The sequence below is a fragment of the Phalacrocorax carbo genome, chromosome 3 (assembly GCF_963921805.1).
Source record: "Phalacrocorax carbo chromosome 3, bPhaCar2.1, whole genome shotgun sequence".
Taxonomy (NCBI): domain Eukaryota; kingdom Metazoa; phylum Chordata; class Aves; order Suliformes; family Phalacrocoracidae; genus Phalacrocorax; species Phalacrocorax carbo.
The window spans coordinates 64,156,214-64,176,093 of NC_087515.1; the positions used below are offsets into that span (position 1 = coordinate 64,156,214).

The following is a 19,880-nucleotide window of genomic DNA, read 5'->3' on the forward strand; positions in this document are numbered from 1 at the left end:
AGGCCGTAACAAGGCACTTGCATTTTTTTTTTGAGGGTTACTGGAGCTACAGTAGTATGGGCCATTCCAGAGTTTAATATGTGCTGCTTTGAGGTGCTGCTGTAGTTCAATCTGGTGTTACGTCGAGGTAAAAATTCAGACTTTTATCAGCATATGCTGGCTGGTGTATGTATATGGAACACTTTGTTTTAGAGAATTGTGTGTGTGTTTGTGAATTTTGAGCATAAAGTGCTAAATACCATTACTTATTTTAGAAGTGCTTAAAATAACTCCTGGCTGCAGAGCAGGTGCCATGTGTCCTTCTGCTGGATACATGGGGAGGCAAGAGCTAAATATAGAGGGTTTGCAAACCCTCTAGAAGTTCAAGCTGCAAGAAGGGAAGGAGGAAGCAATTCCCATGAGAAGGAAGGCGAAGCTCTCTGTTTAAAAAAGATTAAACAAAAGTCTGTGACAGTATGCAAGACAGTCTGCCAGAGAAGCCAAGAAGAGGATGTTTGTTTTGTGCTTTCTTTGTGCCGGGACGGTGCCTCGGTATCAGGGTCCGCTCCGGCAGTGCGACAGGCGAGCTGACACGGCTCCCGGCACAGGGGACAGTTTTCCCAGCAGCAGAAGGATGGTTATCACAGATCTGCTAAATCAGGTGCTGGCTCTTGCCGACTGACCTTTTACTTTGGAGGTACTGGCTGATTTCAAAGCACAGCAAAGGCAAATCTTGCCATAAATGTGAAATGCTAAGGGATATGGTCAGAGACAAGCAAACTCGGCACATTACAAGACTGAGCGTAGCAGCACACCTTTTTCTGCTGCATCTGAGTGCAGCTGTGGCTATGCTATGTGCTCAGCCTGGTTTTGTGCCTTTGGGGCCAAGCACAGACTGCTGCTGCCCCAAGCACCAGCCTCACTGTGGGATGGCAGGCATGGCCACGAGTCCTCCTATAGAAAGGCATCAGGCTAGGACTGGTGTCTGTCACCTCCCACATGAGACTGGGGGGTCACCTGTGCCCCAAGGAGCTCCATTGCTCTCCTGGGTTATCCCAAGTTTTTAATGAAGGAAGGAGGACAATAGAAAAAAGCCTGTCCCGCAATGGGGAGGCAGTAGCGCCCACTGACTCTTGGGGGTGTTTCCTGCTGGAGGAGAGGAGGACCAGAGTGGCTATCTGTCGGCAGGAACTACAAGTGCCTGCGATCAAGCTTCCATCCAAAACACCAGGGCCATGACAGATGCTGATATCAGGGCTGTGGAACAGGTCCAAGATTTGGGAGCGCAGGAGGAAAAGAGTAAACAAGATGCAATGCTCAGACTCGGTCAGAAAACTGGTCAGTCACCCCCCTTTTGCTATAAAACAGAATAAGGCTGTGTTGGAAGTTAAGGTGCCTAGAGGAAACAGTAATGGTAGTAGGAGTTGCAAAACTCAGGAGGTGAATAGTCTAAAATTTGGCAAGTCTAAAATTCCTTGAAGCACCAAGGAATTTCTCTTCTGGGCTCAATCACCTAATTTTTAGGCATTACTGTGTGTAAGATAAGTGTGTAATGTAAACACTTTGGGTCCTGCTGAGATTGGCACCAAAAGTCTTTTATGGCCTGATAAGGAAGAATTCCTGATGTACATCAAGGTTAAACAGGCTGGAGCACAAGGAGGACCGGGGCCAACTGCAGTAAAATCTCCCAACATCAAAGGCTGTAAGTGGGCTGCTCTTAGCTGATGAGAGCTGCCCTGTCTCCCCAAATATAAACTCTGTGACGCTGGGGAAGCTGTTATATAAAAAAAGGTGCAGAAGTCTTAACAAGCATTGTCTTTGTGCTGAAAGTAGTTGTCAGACCTCTGGTTTAGCCTGAATAAGAATGGAATAAAGCATTAAAATATTCAGTTGTCTGTGTAAATATAATCCCCAGTACGATACATCAGGTGGGCACCTTTGGATTAAAGGTTCATTGCTGGGTTATGTTTGTGGTTCCTGCCTGCTCGGGCTGGTGGCCGGAACCCCAGCAGATGTGAATTGCTATGGTTTCAGAAACTGATTATTACTAACCACTTTCTCGCCAGGAATGTTAGGGAAGTGTTGTGGTTTAACCCCAGCTGGCAACTAAGCCCCACACAGCTGCTTACTCACTCCCCCCTGATGGGACGGGGGAGAGAATCAGAAGGGTAAAAGTGAGAAAACTCGTGGGTTGAGATAAAGACAGTTTAATAGATAAAGCAAAAGCCACGCACACAAGCAAAGCGAAACAAGAAATTCATTCACTGCTTCCCATGGGCAGGCAGGTGTTCAGCCATCTCCAGGAAAGCAGGGCTCCATCACACGTAATGGTTACTTGGGAAGACAAACGCCATTGCTCCAAATGTCCCCTCTCTTCCTTCTTCTTTCCCCAGCTTTATATGCTGAGCAGGACGCCATATGGTGTGGGATATCCCTTTGATCAGCTGGGGTCAGCTGTCCCAGCCGTGTCCCCTCCCAGCTTCTTGTGCACCCCCAGCCTGCTCACTGCTGGGGTGGGGTGAGAGGCAGAAAAGGCCTTGGCTCTGTGTAAGCACTGCTCAGCAGTAATGAAAACATCCCTGTGTTATCAACACTGTTTTCAGCACAAATCCAAACATAGCCTCATACTAGCTACTAGAAAAAAATTAACTACCCCAGCCAAAACAAGCACAGGAGGATTTCTTGTGAGAACAGCTTTTAAACACCTTGTGTCCTTGATTCTATACCTCCAGTTTCTCTTTCATTCACCTGTGTGTTCCCCTTATTACTGAGAAACACTGCGCATAAATCGATTGCCGCTGTTGATTTAAAGCCTACTGTGTTTGCAGGCAGGCTTAGTAATTCACATAGGACGAAACCTTTAGCCGGACAGTGCTGCTCCATGAGCAATGCAGCTGGGAGCTGGCAGTCAGCCAAGGGAGAGAGTCGGGGTGCACTGAGGACCACATCAATTCGTGCCTTCTTACAAAGAGAGGGAGAGAGGCAAAAGAGAAATTGGTGTTTGGAAACGGAGCATTTAGTGGTCCTGTTCTCCCTCTGCGATGAACATACTACAAAAATAGCTAGTTTAAATTGGGGATGTACTTTGTGAGACTTTTGTTCTGTCTAGACAAGAGCTGGTGATCCTGGGTTTTCTAGCTGATTGATCGCCAATTGCCAATTAGCTCAATTAATGAATACAATTGTAAACACTACTCTGAACATGTCAGAAATAAACACTTATTTTGTGGAGCTTCTAGATTAGTATTTACAATAATCTTACTGACCTTGAATTAATTAGCAGTCAATTAACCCTAGTTAAAACAAGATCACAAACTGCAGTCTAACATTCACACTATCTGTAGTTATTTACATAAATTGCACATGTAGGGTCTAATCTTTCAATGTAAATTAAACTAAATATGAAATAAAATCAGGCAGATATAATTTGCAATCACTTGGCCATGATATAATGACCATGCCACAAGCAGGAAGGAAAGAATGGGATGTGCCTGTCTGTCTGACAGGGTCCGTGGGACCAGGCCCAGCTGCTTTCCCAAGCCGTTCCTGCTGGCGAGTTGTACCTGTGGGAGGGCTGCAGGGGCAGAGATTTATAGCTAACAGTTTTCAAGCACATCCTGAGCCCTACTTTCAATTATAGCTTTCAATTATAGGCTTACAATTAATTGCTTGAGAGATGATAAACCATAACATTTTACTATCTTATCTGTAAGCCCAGACAAATAACTAGACAATCAAATAATGAAAAACGGTGCCTTAGTGATGGCCAACACTGCACTTCCTAACATCACTGTGACTGGGGACAGTTTGTTTAATAACAAACATCAAGTCATGTATCAGAGTAAATTACATCTCTCTTATTATATACTGCCTTTGGCCAAGTTAGTTTATGATTTTGAAAGCTGTAGAAATTTAGACACCATAGAAGATATATATTATGGCCAACTGAACAGGGAACTAAATGCTTCCCAGCTAGCTCCATCTTTTCAAAGCAAGTAGTCTTTTAAAAAACAAGAAAGCAGCCACCTCGGGTGCTGGAACAGAACTGAGAAAGCAATCTTCCTCTCTCCATTCCCTGCTGGCACCATTGTAAATCGTATCACTAAAAGGGGGAACAAAAATCAGCCTGAAAAAGAGAGAGAAAGGACCTATGGCTATAAAGAATACAGAGTCTGTAGTCAAGCAGAAGCAGAGGGTAGTTGCAGGGCGAGACCCAGCTGTGCACCCTGCACCTCATGAGGGCAATGCAGCAGCAACAGCAGCTCTGCTGGCACTCTGAGAAGGAAGGAACCTTCTCTACACTGAGTTTTCCAATGGCACACAGTCAGAGATGGTGTTTCTCCTGGCACACACCTTGCAGGAGCTGGGGAGCAGGTGCCCAGGACACTCTTGTTGACACCCTCATTGCCAGGTCCTGGGTAAGCCGGAGCAGCCTCCAGAGGAACACAAACACATCGGGGGGCTCTGGATTCGCCTGGCTGAGTGCAGCCACTCAAAGAGAAAACAAAAGCTTCCCTTTGCAAATTGGGAACAAACTATATGAAATTCTCCCCAGAAAACACCACGGACTATCAACCCATGTTATGCCCTGTCGGTTTTACTTCACTGATTTATTCTGTATTTGTACTTTGACAAGCTGTCAGCAGCACGCAGCAAGTACAAGAGAAGAGTGGTTTATAGCTGTTTATCTTATTCTTTGCTGTTGTTGTGACAGTACCAAGCCAGGCCACTTGTAGATCAAGCACCACGCTGGGCTCTCCAAGAGCACAGCGCAATTTTCAGTTTGCTGGTTTCATTTAAAATATTCCTTTTTTGTGATTATTGACTTAAGATGTGCCAACAGGGGAGAAATAGGAAATGAAACTGATGCAGCTCTGAAGTGAAACTGCCCATATAAATAGCCAGCATTGCAGATAAACAGATCAAGAAAAGTAAACATGTGGCAAATTGTATGTTCAAGGAGGGTAGTGGTATAAATTACTCAGGTGTCATTTCTTGTCTTATCGCTGGCAACACGAATAAGAGGTTTTGATTTTTAAGTATTAGGTTTGTGCAAGCTTTTTCCTCTTGGGAAGTATATAATTTGCTTTTCTCCCTGCAGGCAAATCACCTGGGTTGTTTATTTAAGTAAGTGTGACATATTTTTCAAGCCAGAGCCAGCAGATGAGCTGCCATCCCAAATTCCACAAAAAAACCACTCACGTACTAGCTGAGCTTTGGGAACAATTAGATGATTCCATGTGCTTTTAAATTAACCCTCCATTTGTTTGCTGTCAGGTACTGCACCAAGCATGGAGAATGACCAGTCTGCCACCTTGCCGGGCCAGGACATCCAGGGGCAGAGTGGGGACAAACCTGCCCCCGGCTCACAGCCCCCCACTCCCGCCCCTGCAGAGCAGCCAAGCGCCCAGCCTGAAGCAGCCGTGTGTGACATCTCGGAGGAACTGAGCCGGCAGCTGGAGGACATTATTAAAACCTATGGGTCTGCGGCAAGCCTGATGGAGAAGGAAAGCGCTGCTACAGGAACCGACAGGCCTGAAAAGGGAGAGCCAGGCAGCATGGAGGATGCGGAGTATGAAGATGCAAATGAGGAGGGTGAGAAAGAGAAGCTGGCTCCTGGGGATGCTTCCAGAGCCAAGGAGCCCAGTGGCAGCAAGGAGCAAAAGCTGGAGAAGAAAATCCTGAAAGGACTAGGCAAGTACTTATGTACTTACGCAGCCCTTCTGTGAAGACAAGTAAAACCTCCTTGGTCCTTGCTCTTTCCTATCTTAAGCTTCTGCCATGGATGGTAGGGACCTCTAGTTACTGCTGAAAATCACAGTCACTGTTACAACTTTTCTCTGACTGATAGTTATTTTCAGCACTTGCCCGACAGATACATGTAGGCTGCATCAGATGTTAGTCCTTTTAAAAAGACAAAAGTTTAGGATTATATCACACAATTCTGATATATTTTTGGGCCACCCAAACTAGTTAGCCAAAGTTGCTTCTTAGACAAAGGAAAACTTGACCTCTCATTTGTGCCTCAGTGAATTTTTCTTCCCCTGCTTCCTCAGGTATGACTTCTCAGCAGTTATAACTGTGCTAATGGCGCTGCTATGTGGCATGGGAATCTGCAAAACAAATTCACTGACATGCCCAGGTTATTTTTCATCTAGCAGACCTCCGGACTCATCAGGGGCTATATGAAATAAGCCAATATGCTTATTCTCTTTAAGTACAGTGCTGAGAGATAATCTTGTCCACGACAGAGCCCTGTTAGCTCAGCTAGAAAGGATTCTCAGTGAGTTTTTGTAAAGTATGTCCTTTCTGCTGGGCAGCCACTAGAGAGCAATGTAGTTACATCCCAATCTATCAAACATGTAATTTATTTCCCTTCCTACATTTAACTCCAGTCAATCTTCAAGCCTCTCCTTTGCATGAGAACTCAAACCCAACTGCAGGCTAAGCCTATAGAAAAATCACTGCAGGGCGTTCTTACAGACAAGGGACTAAGCATAGGACAGAGCAGGGGTGTTTCTTCCCAGTTTCCTTGAATGTCCAGGAGAAAGTGAGTTCCTCAGTTTCTATTGATTTGGCTTTGGTGTAGTTATAGGTGCCTCTTCAAGATCAGTGAAAACACTACCAAAGCACAGTTCTCCAGCTGCACTTGCAACAGTTTTCACTCCAGGATTTTATTCTAGCTCTCTTCAACTTATTTATACTGGTGCTGTAGAGAGAGTGAAATAGTGGATTTTCTTCACAGGCAGTGCTCCTGGACTGCACTAGACCTGAAGTAGAAAAAGTCCAGCCTAAAGCAGAAAGCAGATTTGCTCTCACAGCCTCAGGAAAGAGGAGCATTTGGAAAAGCACGGCCAAGCCCTGGCACCACAGCCATCCTTATCTCCAGGGATGCCAGGGACATTTTGTATTTGATGAACAAGTGGTGTTCAAGCTCCATCTCATACTTAGGGCTGAAACGAATATGAAGAGGTAATAGAAGAGCAGCAATACATAAATGTCTCCGCAGTGATTGAGCTATGCATGCCCAGATAGTTATTAGTCTGTCTCTGGTATCCATACTCTCTTCACCAAGTCAGGGAACTGATTTACACCACTATCATGTAGCCCAGACCTGGCTGGCAGTACCCATTGCTCTCTGATTGTTTCCACCCACACCATAGTCTCCATACCTAACTTGATCTTCCTTATGTCTTGTACAGGCTGGGCAGCCCAGGAGCTGAGTATGCCAGCTTTGATCAGTTTTTGCTGGCAAAGAGCGCTGCTTTCTGAGTCTTTGGGGTCCAGGCCCTTTCCATCCTATCTCAGTCAAATATGCCATATATGTGACGCAGTCACGTTGCAAAAACATTAAATAAAAATCAGATTATACAGGACAAAAGCATTTCACAGCCAATGCTTTTGCCAGAAGACAGCACATTACTGAGGTCTGAAATGGAGGAAAATTCAAGCATGTTTGTTCTTATGGGGAGAAGAAAAACCCAGAAATTCATAGCAAAAGTTATTCCCTTCCTTCCAAAATGACATATTTCTCCCTGAGTTTTTATAGATTCATGCATCAAACAATCAATTTCATAACAGTACATCAGCTACAAACCACCTCTACCATCAAACCTCTGCTTCTTTCTTTTTTTAAGGGAAGGAAGCCACCCTACTGATGCAAAGCTTGAACAAGCTGAATACTCCAGAGGAGAAGCTGGACCTGTTATTTAAGAAGTATGCTGAGCTGGTTAGTACAGCATTGGTTCTCTTCTGTGCAAATTGTCTATACAAGAAAGTATAAAAAAAACATACGCCATGCAGCATGGTCAAACCTCATGCAGTAGCATCTGTCCTGTTAAGTGAATCCCAAAATAATTGTCAGGGTTAAATAATCAATTATGGGTGAGAAGAAGTAAAAAAGTAAAAAGTAAGGAAAACAAGCTGGACTTTGGGTTGAAATGTTGATAAGGCAGAATATTTGTACTTAAAGGCAAATCTACCAAATCAACCACGCTGAAGACTAGTGCCTAGGCTTCCACCTTCACCTTCTGCAAGGAGTTTTGCATACCTCTGTATGCAGGTATTGTGTTAAATTACGTATCAGTGATTTAATCAAAATGAAAATAATACAGGGCTTAGTATAAAATGTTAGGAAGCAGAAAATAGAGAGCTGAGCCTAACTGTGAGAGAAACCACAACACAGTGAAATGAAGAGTTAAAGCCCCTACCACCATAATGTCACCCCTGTAACAATGCCAGCTACGTGACTCTGTTCTTTCCACACTTAAGATAGGTTGTTTTCAGATCAAGTATTTTATTCTTAGTTAAAGGACCCTATGGCCATAAGCTGTGGAAATCATACAAATGAAAAGGCTGCAGCATTTTATAGTTTGTAGCATACCAAAAAGTGTGCCAAGCAGAACATTGACTTTATAATTGGTTTTATGCACAGATGTGTTCATGTCTCATCATAATGTGAAGTTTAGTTTTTCCTTTTTCTCATGTAAAACTTTCTGATTTCATAAATTGGGATCAGGCTGTCTATGGTTTAGCTCATGCTTAAAGGGACTTCATGCCAATGGATGAACTGAAGTAGGTCGTCTTCTTCCTCTATAATGTACTCTCCATTGCATTCAAACATCATTGGAGCACTGTATAAAACAAGGGCCATATTGCCAGTAACCCATGCAGGAGAAAGGTGCTAAAACATAAATTCAGAACATTCAGTTTGGACATTCTGTGCAGTGTCACTAAAATAAATCATTTAACAAATATAACTAAAAGCTTGTTGCAGAAGGCCTTACGTTGCTCACTCAGCACAGCTGAGGGGTGTAGTGTGATTAATAACTTGTCAGCAGTCAGCTGTAGTGAACACCATGCTCTCTGCTCCCTCCTGTCCATCCCCAACGCACAGCTCAGGTCACTTCTTGCTTTTGCTGAGTTGTTTTCCAGCCAGGTCAGCTCCCTCCTCCAGTGAACCCTGTGGTGACACAAGCACTTGTTGCAGCACAGCCCAGGGGATGGTGCAGTCTTGTGCAGGCTGAGCTGGGTGCCCGCAAAGGCTTCAGCTGCATTGGATAGTGCTGCTGCTGCCTGTACTCAGGGACCCTACACAGCACCAGCGCTTCCCCACAGCCACCCACCTATATGCTGTTTGACTGTTAGCACATGCCCTGGCACAGTCTAGAACGATGGGTACACCAGAAAATGGAAGGCATCAGGGAAGAGCATGGGCTGGTGTGAAGGAAGCCATGCCTGCGGGGCCACGGGAGGAAGACAGTTTAGCCATTCGGGCACAAGCCATGCCACGCTACTCACCATCAGAAAGCATTTTATTCATTAATACTGGTGTAGGCAGAGTGGTTGGGGCTAGTAAAGCAGACTGTCCTTCAGCTTTTGCCTACAAACGTCGGTTGCAGAACTGCTTGTGACTGGTTTATTTTCAGAGGTCCTAAGGGTCTCACAAGTGCTGGGTGCAAGGGCTATACACTAATAAATAAATATGAGTGTTGTCATTGTCTGCAGCGGGGTCAAGATAAATTATTTTTTCCTAAATTGAGATTTTCTCTCCCTAGGTCAGCCTTCCAAAATCAGAATTCCTTCTATTTGTAGTTTATTTTAGCTAATATTTCATTAATCATTCTTAAAAATGGATCATTGGTGGCCCTTATGTTATTCCTATTTACCAGTGAATTCCCTTCCTCAGTGCAAAAGTTAACACCATGTCTTAGAAATTCCTGAGAACTTTGAAATACAAGTTTTTAGTGCAAGTCCTTTTTAGGGGGCAGGGCGGGGGGGAAGAGAAAAAAATCTGCTTGGAAGATATCTCATATCACGATTAAGACCTATTTTATTCTAAGCGCCCTATCTCAAGCACAGCTTGACTGAATCATCTAAAATTTGGATAAATCATTATCCGCTCAGCACAGGCTGTGCATGCAAAATGTGAAGCAAAAAGAACCTTTTTTGTGTTTTTAAAAGGGAAGGGGAAGGGGCCAAAATCAAGCTTATAAAGGAAAACAAATCTCAGCCTTAATTACAGAGAGGCTATTTTTTCTCTACAATACTAGAAAATTATTTCAGCTAGTGCAGCTTGATTAGATGCAAAAGCCCCTATTCTCATCTACTAGGGTAAAAACACTCAACACACGTGCTGAAAGTTGAGCATAAACTGTAAATATACTCCAAGCTGGTGATTGCATTGTTTTGTGGTATGCCTAGCTGTGATTTGATTGATAATACACAGAGCTCTGTACTGTAAGCATAAATTACGGAACATCTGCAGAAAACAGATTCTCAGGCAGAGAAAGTGTAAAATATGATGCCTGTTGACTGTCTTGTTTGTGCTGCACATCATTCCCCTGCACTCACAGACTTTTCCAGTCATACTGGGGTTAATAATTAATACTAGTGGTACTATATTATTAGATAATTTAATCTTAATAGCAACTATTATTGTTCGGGTTTGTACATTGCAGCTCACGTGCTGCTGGTTTTCAACCAGAAAACATCTGGACTTCAGAAGTGTCACAGAAGGTATGCACGCCTGTAATACAGCAAGGAGGGCTGCTGTGCATTGGAACAGAAGAAATCTTCAAAAGCTTCAGAGGTTCAATACTTCTTTGACATATCTGTTATGGTGTTAATTTGCAGTGCAGGAAGTTTTTTCAAAACAGCCAGTAATAGGCACATGACAGAAGAAATGACCAGTCCGTGTGGGGACTGCTGCTAGCCATTCTGTTGCTGCCCCTCTTCCCCTCTCCCAGCCCCCTAAGGCAGGCAGGAGCCACACACCCACAGGAACAGCAGGTTCCCATGGGAATGTCAGGGACCGTTCATATTTTCTTCAGTAATTACATGGTCGCAAAGAGCCCGAAAGAGGTTCGATTCCCTGCAACCCACCCCCATTGATGATGGGACCTCCAGAAACACAACTGGCAGATGGTTCCACATGTGCCCATGAGCAAGAGGAGCCTGACAAGAGGAGATGCCCACATGTTGTTTTGGGGAACTCTTAAGGGAAGAGCATTTTCCTCCATCAGCAGCAAAGCCTCCACACAGACAACATCCCTGATCTCCCGCGCTTCTTTTGCTGTTGTTTTTTCCAGCAGGTTCCTGGGTATCTAGGAAGCCAGTTCTTTTTTAGGTAGCCACAAAACAAAATGAGAAACTGTTGCGTTATCACATGATCTGAAGAAATTTCATCTCATGAAACACTACCGGCTGCTCCAGTTCCTAATGTTGAAACAAAAATAAAACCTCACAGCTGCCCTTCAAAGAAATTCAAACCAAAGAAGGAAGGGCTGAAATGGTGTGACGAGAGTATTAAGAATTATGTTCACTCACCCACACCACAGCACAGTTGGGACGGTTGCAGTGAGCAGGCTTGGGACGCCCCCCAGGTCACTCACTCCTCTTCCATTGGCACTGATAAATACAAAACATTTCCTGTGAACAGTTTCCCAAAAGCAAAAGAGCTCATTTTCTTTTCTTTCCTTTTCCTCTTCATTTTGATTTAATCACTGTTCCCCACCCAGCTTGAAGAACATCGCGCTGAGCAGAAAAAGCTCAAGTACCTGCAGAAGAGGCAGGCCCAGATCACCAAGGAGAAGGACCAGCTGCAGAGTGAGCACAGCCGAGCCATCCTCGCCCGCAGCAAGCTCGAAAGCCTGTGCAGGGAGCTCCAGAGGCACAACAAAAACCTGAAGGTGAGTGGTGGCCTTTTCAAGGTACCCAGCAGTGGTGGGGCAGAAGATGCTAATGCCTTCCCATTTTTCTTTAGTACCAAATCAAAGGGACGTTTGCATCTGCATATGCAATATACAATTATATATATGCTCTAGTCTTGAGGCCAGTACACCAAGACCCCTTTATTCCTCACTTGGAAATAACCAAATGCTTTTGAGCGTTGAGTTCGCCCACATTAACTGTAAGCCCTTCTCATGTTAGCAGGGAGGTCAGCACAGAGAAAACCAGTTGTGCTAATAGACCAGCTCTGCCAAATCTGCTGTGGCAGGTCGCCTCTACCCCCCAGCCAGGCCAGCCACCCAGCACCAGGCTGGGCTGTGAGAAGTGTCCTTGTTGCTCCAGCTCTCAGGCCAGCTTCAGCCATGGCTGAAGCTGGAGAGGGGGCAGCACAGGCACACGTCCCCCTCCTGGAAATGACAGGCAGCTGGGGAAGGGTGTTTTTTAAGCTGTAGCAGCTAGGTCTTCCAGACCATGCCTTGCCAGGTCCCTGAGACTGCAGATGCAGTGGCACGTGCATGGCCAGAATAATAGGAAACACCAGCTTTGCTCCAGGGCACTCACAGAAGGCTGGCCAGTGTTTTCATGGAATTTGAGCACTTGGGCATTTTCAAGTGGTCTGTGAGGTTAGGCAATCGGGACACTTGCCTCAACACATCAACTCTCAAGGCAGGAAGAACGCCAACACTGTGGAAGTCACAAGCATCAGTTCAAACACAAAATTTTCAGGAGTCTCAAAACGCTGGGATCCATATGCCATGTCTGCCTATTGCTTGATGCACCACGCCATTTAAATGTGAAATTTATAATATGATTATGCTTCTTGAAAAATTTTAGGTTCAGGAAGTGTATTTCTGTTGTGATCTTCCTTTTTTTCTGAGCGTGTATTAGTGATGGTGGCGTTATTACAGAAAAAGCCTCTGCTTTGATCTATCCAAAATCCTTCTTTATGGGGATATAGTTATGTATAGAATTACACATATGAATTCTCAGCAGCAAGAATTTCACCTGATATAACCTCTATAAACTGTAACAGATTTTCATTCATTTCCATCAGCTCAGGAGTGGGCCTTCAGTGTCCAGCTTTGACTTTCATTGTACATTGGTAAGAATATAGCTGGGAGGGGACACTCAAACTGTGCACTAGTAGAAGGACAAAAGCAGTTTAACAGTTAGTTAAGAAACCTAGAAGCAAATCTCTGCGTGCTCAGTTATAGTAGTGCAAAACTGGGAGTGTCAATTAAATTTGTGCCTGTTGTTTGTACCAAACCTGGTGCATATTGAGCTATACCTCAATATTGATCCACACTGATTTACTGGACCATTTTTGGACAAAATCTTTCAAGAGGCGTACAAACCAATTTTAAAGTGATTTAAGAGTACAGTTTAAAGTGCTTTGCATAGACTTAACTGAGATTTCTAAAACAAACAAATCATATCAGTGGAACAAATAAGCAGGAACTGGGGTATAGAGAAAGCTAATTATATTCAGAAAACATATTTGGAACAGGTTTTGTTGAATTTCCCAGCTATCATATGCATATTAATGTCAAAATTAGAGAGCATGGTTTTTCTTTTCTCTTTGCATATAAATACTTCATTACACATTTCAACTTTACATTTAGGAAAGTCTCTTTCCAACATCTTTCCACTCGTTGGACTGTTTTATTTTGGGACTAGGTCCCCTAAATAAACCTATCAATTTCAGATTCAGTTAAAATTTTTATCCTGTACCTATGCCAGGTGAGCCAGGAGAGGTACCCGAGCTGATCTTGTAGTAGGAAGTGTTCAGATTTTGGCCACATCTTTCTAAGAATTTGGAGACCTTTTAGGAAACCCAGAGTACTAGCTTTCCTCTGGTTTGTGTGCTTTCAGAGTAAAAGCAACAAAGTTAAATAAGACAGTAAGATAAAATATACTTGCAGAATGGATGAGGATTAAATTAGTAAACAAAGGTGTTCAGTATCTTTATCCAGTTTTGTCTCTCTAAGAATTTTAACATAATTCTTGGAATATTTTACTTTAGCCAAATAAAGCTTAGCCAAATAAGCTTTAGCTCCTGGACATCTGTGAATCTCCAGAATCTCATCTTCTGTTTATTTATATGAGTGCAATTTTCTTTTGCTTATGACTGTACTGAGATGGCCCAAAACAGGAGAATCCATCAAATGTTATTTTTAAAATCTCCTGCTTAAGTAATTTTTACTTTGGTTTTGGCAGGACAGAGAAGCTGATTCATAATTTTTTAGCGCTTGGGATTAGCACTTCTGATTATATTCCAAAACATGGAAAATAAAAACTGTAGGAGATTGTTGTCATTTCAATAGCAAAGGAGAAACCCAGCCTGTCCAGATCACGAACCTCCTCTGACTTGCCATGTGGTACATTATATGCACATCACGTCATGTAAGCGTCGTCTTCACTCATCTGGTGTGTGGAATTCCCATTAAGTGGAGGTTGGTGCAGCCAAGTGGTGATGAATATGCAATGCGGAGCTGTGCTGAAAGCAAACAGTGCAGAGCAGAGAAGAAAAATTTCTGGTTAGTATTGGATACCAGCCTCAAAATTTTACTAACTTACAGTCCAGCTATTCAGAGTATTTCCTTGCAGTTACAGTTCACGGCAGAAAACAGATGTTTAATTTTCCCTCCAAGAAAGGCAGAATAATTGTTCGTGAAATAGCAGCGTGCGTTCCCACTGCAACAGAGAGTAGCTCTGCTAAGACCAAGAGCGACTCATTTCTCTGCATTGTGTTTGCGTTCTGCCAGTTATCTGACAGTTTGGTGGCAACTTAGCAACTTGTAGTGACATGAACATCTCAGGTCCCTTGTCCTTCCTGCTGCTGGGCATTAAGCAATGACTTTCAAACAAATGTCAGAACAGGCAACAGCTTCGACTGTGGGCTCAGCTCCAAACTGCAGACCTTGAGGCTCAGACCGTGCTGCCTGGCAATGAGGAGAACGGGTTGTTGGGAATGGGGAGTCCACGCTCATATCGTCTCGGCTGATATGACTTCAGCAGACTAACAGTCTTCTTGGCTTGCCCCTGAGAGGGAGGAGGACAAGAGACAACCTTGCCCTTCTTTTTGCAAATTACCTCACATTCCAGTGATAAATCCCAAACTGCAAAATATCTTTGTCTGAATTTTACAAGGTTTCATTCAATGCATTCTTACATTCTTAGCAGTAAAACACGAGACTGATAGCAGCGTTGCGGTAGGACACAAGACTATATCTTTGATAGGGTAGATATGGAGCACAAAGATAAGAAAGGGCAGAGGAAAGGGAACAATAGTTTATGGCTGGACTTTAGGCTTCCACAACTGGAAATCTAAAAAGAATTTACAATGCTTTATTTTTCTCAGTAAAACTGAAAACCTAATTTAAAACTATTAAAAGAACAACCACAGAATGAAGCAGCTGACAAGGCCAAGCATGGTTTGCATGTTATGAATTCACCATGATGATGCCGAGAAGTCACCACCGCAAACACCCTCTGCTCGGCTCCGTACAACCAAGCAAGCCAGGAGCTCTGGACTCTGCACAGCTGCTTCAGCTGTAACAGCAGTAACACAAAGCAGAATTTGGTCTTCAAGCCTCCAGTTTGGGAGGAAACTTAAGGATCTTACTTTACACTATGGGGTGTTGAAATGGGAACACTAAGGAACCTATTGGGAAAAAAGTGCATTTTCTCAGGTTATGGGGACAGGTATAAGCAAAGAGTTGGGGGTGTAGCTTTGTGATAATAAAACTTGGGTGATGCTGATGGTTTGGGGTTTGCCAGACTATCGCCACCCAGGTGAGGTGGGCGCAGGGGAGCCAACCCCACAGCCTGGAGCAGAGCTGGCAGGGAAGCAGCGCGCTGCTGGTGGCACCATAGGTATCCAGCCCCCTCCCCGGCTCCAGCGCAAGCGCAGCCTCGGCGGTAGGCTTTTACAGCTAGTAAAGGCTCAGGTTCAATGCAGGAACCTCCAAAAACCCATCACTATTCCCATGGTATTATCAGTAGCACTTAGAGATGGAAATGCTGTTACCTTAGGGACTGGGCACCAGCCTACCGTCAGCAGTATCGTGGCCTGTTCCGTGGCACAGCAGACCACTGAGGCACAGAGGGGCTTGTTTCCTTGGCTCAGGGAAGAGGCAACACCTGCAGGTCTCTGCATGGTGCCGTAGCCACACACTCACCTTTCTGCTCAGCCAGCTCCTCTCACCCACACCCACCCTTAATCTGTAACTGGGATATCAAGGATTTAACAAATCCCTGTCATTTTATGACGGACTCTGAGGAGCTCTCTGAGACACACCTAAGCCCCCCAGGCAAATATCCTCCTCAAATATCTTTTTCCTCAAAGCAGAAGATGTCAAGAGAAATACTGTGCCCTGCAACCCAATGCTTCCTGGCTCAGTGTCTTCAGCCATGAATCTTTGTATTGTCTCTGTGCTCTGTATAATTATTCCACCTCTGAAGAGAGGACGAGAAGGAAATGAGATCCTCTGAGTAACGCATGCACCTTTTTTATATTCACATTTGCATGTTTGCCACTCTCAGGATGTCTCGTTTCACCTTGTAACAGAACTGTGCAGTGTGACTTATGCGCACAATCCACCATTTTTTTATTTTATATTCAGCTGGATTTATTACTCCAGAGAGCTTTAAATCACAGCATTGACATGCTATAACACCATTTGGTCCACTGAAACAATAAAGTATTTTTGAGGAAGGATGTTCTGAAGACATAGAAATAGGACTCCAGACGTGCAAGCTCAATTTCTCATTCTTGAAGTCCTTGACTTCTTGAAGTGAAAGCACCTGGTCACTCTTCTCCCTGCTCAGGGCTGCACCTATACAAAAGAGAACAAAAAGGCATGAGCAGTTTTTTAAACAGTGTATTAGAGGTAAAATGGAATTCTGACTTGATGGAAACTGTCTAGGAATTCAAGATAAAATTGCCACAGTTTCAAACAAAAATAAAAGGGATGACATTGTAAACAACCCCTTTCAAAAGAAAATTAAATGTTTCATTTTGGGAATGCTAAAGCAGTTGATTTAAAATACCTTCTGAGTAACATTTTTAACTCTACTTTCCACCAGCACTTCTGTTTCAAAATGGTCCTAAAAAGGGTTAAACAAAAAGTAGCTGCAGACAGAACACAGCTCAATTTCTGGTCAAGCAAAATGTTTCAGGCTAACTCAAAATCATTCTCACTTATTTAAAAAAAATTAGCTTCTTTTTCATCTTGCTGCAGATTTTTTGTGTGTCCAATTTCCAAGCCAGGTACTGAACCAGGACCCTCTCTGTGTCACTTGCCCAGCTCCATCTGAAATTCTTTCTTCCCCTTAAGAGTAAGAGCCCTTCTGGGCTCACACTCTGGTTTACTCTGTGAGTACACACACGTGTTCTTGTGCAAATTGCAGAGCACAGCAGGGCTTCATGGTGATTCCTGTGCACTACAGTATTATTAGCACTAATGGCTCCAGTACTTTCCTCCTGCCATCCGAGGTGCTGTCATCTCTATCCTTCCCCGTCAGCAAAAGGAAAAACATCCCCTACCTTGAACAGCAGTTGTCCAAGATGAGGCTTATGTTGTGCATGCTAAGTAGAAATTGGGTCATTTGGTATTTGTCTTACTTTAAGAGTAGGGCCTGAGTCAACACCTTTTATGCCACATTTATGATATAAATTACACTTCATTAGAGTCAGCTAAGGCTTTATTCAAGTATATTTATAGAAAATATCCATATGCAGTGTTATCAGAGATTTTTATGTAAATGACTATGCTAGTTGAAACCTTATTAGAGTAGGCCATTTGCATGCTGTGGAGAGGGTTCTTAACGTGGCTCTGGCAAGATTTGTAAATACAGCAGATATGGTCCTAGCCACTGTACTTCAGGATTAGATTCCCTGGAAGGGCAGACTGACCTGCAAGCAAATAAGTAGGCAATAAAACCAGTCCATATTTCTGGATCCAAAGCAACCAATCCAGATTCTTTTCTGCATTGTCTTTTATATAAACAAGTCCCAACCAGTATTTCAATAATTTTTTTTTAAAAAAAATTCATCAATCTTTCTGCAGGTAAAATCCTGATTCTCTGCTTTGATTCTGTAAGAAACAGCCCACAAGATTTCCTTGATTCCACCACCTAATAAATTAGTGCAAATATTGGTGTCAGTTAAAAAGTTAGGGAAGGAAAATTATGGAATTGGGAGGGATTTTCAGAAAGTGATGGATTTCTCTTAAAAATGAAAATCCCAAAGACCACAAATTTAATAAGATTCCTAGTTAAAAGGAGGCATTTTAGATGGTGATTTTTAAATTCAGTCAAAAAGAATTTCAATAAAATAACTTTTGACCACTTCCAATAAATATCTTCTTCCAAAGCAAAAGCTTGTGCTGCAGTATCATGAATTAAGACATGCATGTATGTCCCCTTTTCCAGGCTTGCTTTGATCTGAAACTCTGCTCTACATCCATCTTTATAAATGCAAATTCTTAGTTCCCTAATTTTTTCAAGGCCACTGTGTAATTTGCTCTGTAAATTTAGAATCATGCCTAATGCTGGAGCAGATGAAAGCAAGAAAATCTCAAAAAAGGAAAGCAAACATGTATAATCCTTCAAAGGGAAGCCTTATGCTACTCTGAAACAGTATCTTTCTGGAACCACTTATGCGTCTTTCTTACACGACTGCGTTCTCTCCCATTTAACAACAGGAGGAAACAATTCAGCGGGCACGGGAGGAAGATGAGAAGAGGAAAGAAATAACTAATCATTTCCAGGGCACGCTGAGTGAAATCCAGGCTCAGATCGAGCAGCAAAGCGAGAGGAACATGAAGCTCTGCCAGGAGAACACAGAGCTGGCAGAGAAGTTGAAAAGCATCATTGACCAGTACGAGCTGCGGGAAGAGGTGAGAGCAACGCCCTGGCTGCCCACGGGGAGAGGCAGCAAACCCGGCTTCCCCACGGGAAAGCAGAAAGCATTGCCAGCCTGGTCTCCCCACTGGGAGCACCTGCCAGCTCCCATCTTTCTGGACAGCCTGCTCTGCTGGTGATGCCAAATATACTTTTGTTCCCTCCAGACACAGGTTGCTGGGAAGGGCTCTGAAGTTAACGCTTTAACCTTTCCCCAGAAGCAGAAAATTAAGAAGACAGATGAAGGAGGCCCTTTGTATTGGAATAGATTCTTCTTTATAGGCACAATGCTTACCATAAGATCTAGCGGACAACAGACAGATGGGAAGTTATTCTTTCTTTAAACTTTAGAGTTGGTCAGAAAATTTTGACCAAAAAAACCACCTCCACAGTAAAATGCCCGGCTACCTTTTTTTTAATAACAAACACTACCAAATATCAAAATAGGTCTTTTTATTGTTTCTAAATACATTTATTGTGTGCCTTGGTGCAACCAGACAACATTATCTTACTGAATAAAACATAAGTAATCTGTCCCTACAATCTGGAATGCCTGATTCAATACATGCATTTCCAAATCTGTTGCATCATGTATGAAGTCTTAAGCTGAATGAAGGAAATGTATGTTCCTGTCTTGTGGTTTCTATGAAAAGAAAATGTAAAGCAGAGGGATGTGCTCAGAATATTTGCTCCTCTGAACTTTATCTAAATGAAGGAAGAGCAAAGAGGGCTATCAGCACCATTTACCCCCTGAAGGTTACCATGGAGCCAGATGTTTTACAGGCCAGAGGAGGCCTCTGGTTCACCTGGTCTGATCTCCTCCACATCCCCACTTACGTACTTTCACCCAGGCCCTCCAAGACCACATTATCCATGTGAGGCCAGAGCAAAGGGGATGTACAGGGCTTGTATTTACGGAGAGTATGGTATGAGCTGTGCACATGCTCCCAGGTACTGCTGGTGCAATGCGTCTTTACACATTTATCCACACAGTGGCTTAGATCCACTGGCCACTTAACAGGTCCAAAAGTGTGTCCCCTGCATATTTATTATTGATGAGCAATTATTTGATCTTCGGTTATATTGGATTATACTGATGATTTTGTATGTAGACCACAGAACTGGCAAAGATGCTAAGGTACTTTTTTAAAAAATTTTTTTGCTATAATAAATCAAAATAAATAATATAAACAGGTTTCCCTTCCCATGCAAGTTCTGGCACGGTTTGTTCTTGTCAGACTGTAGGTTTTTAGTAATTGCAATAG

At 43.3% G+C, this 19,880-nt stretch overlaps 1 protein-coding gene across 1 annotated transcript in view; it reads left to right on the top strand.

Annotated features, from left to right (window-relative positions):
- The window catches only part of TXLNB (taxilin beta), a 36,988-nt gene that overhangs the window by 583 nt on the left and 16,525 nt on the right, over nt 1–19,880 (top strand). The window contains exons 2-5 of the mRNA XM_064447153.1: nt 5,257–5,673; nt 7,617–7,708; nt 11,499–11,669; nt 18,417–18,611. Of these exons, the coding sequence (XP_064303223.1) occupies nt 5,271–5,673; nt 7,617–7,708; nt 11,499–11,669; nt 18,417–18,611 (861 nt within the window). The 5' untranslated portion in view covers nt 5,257–5,270. The remainder of the gene's footprint in view (nt 1–5,256; nt 5,674–7,616; nt 7,709–11,498; nt 11,670–18,416; nt 18,612–19,880) is intronic.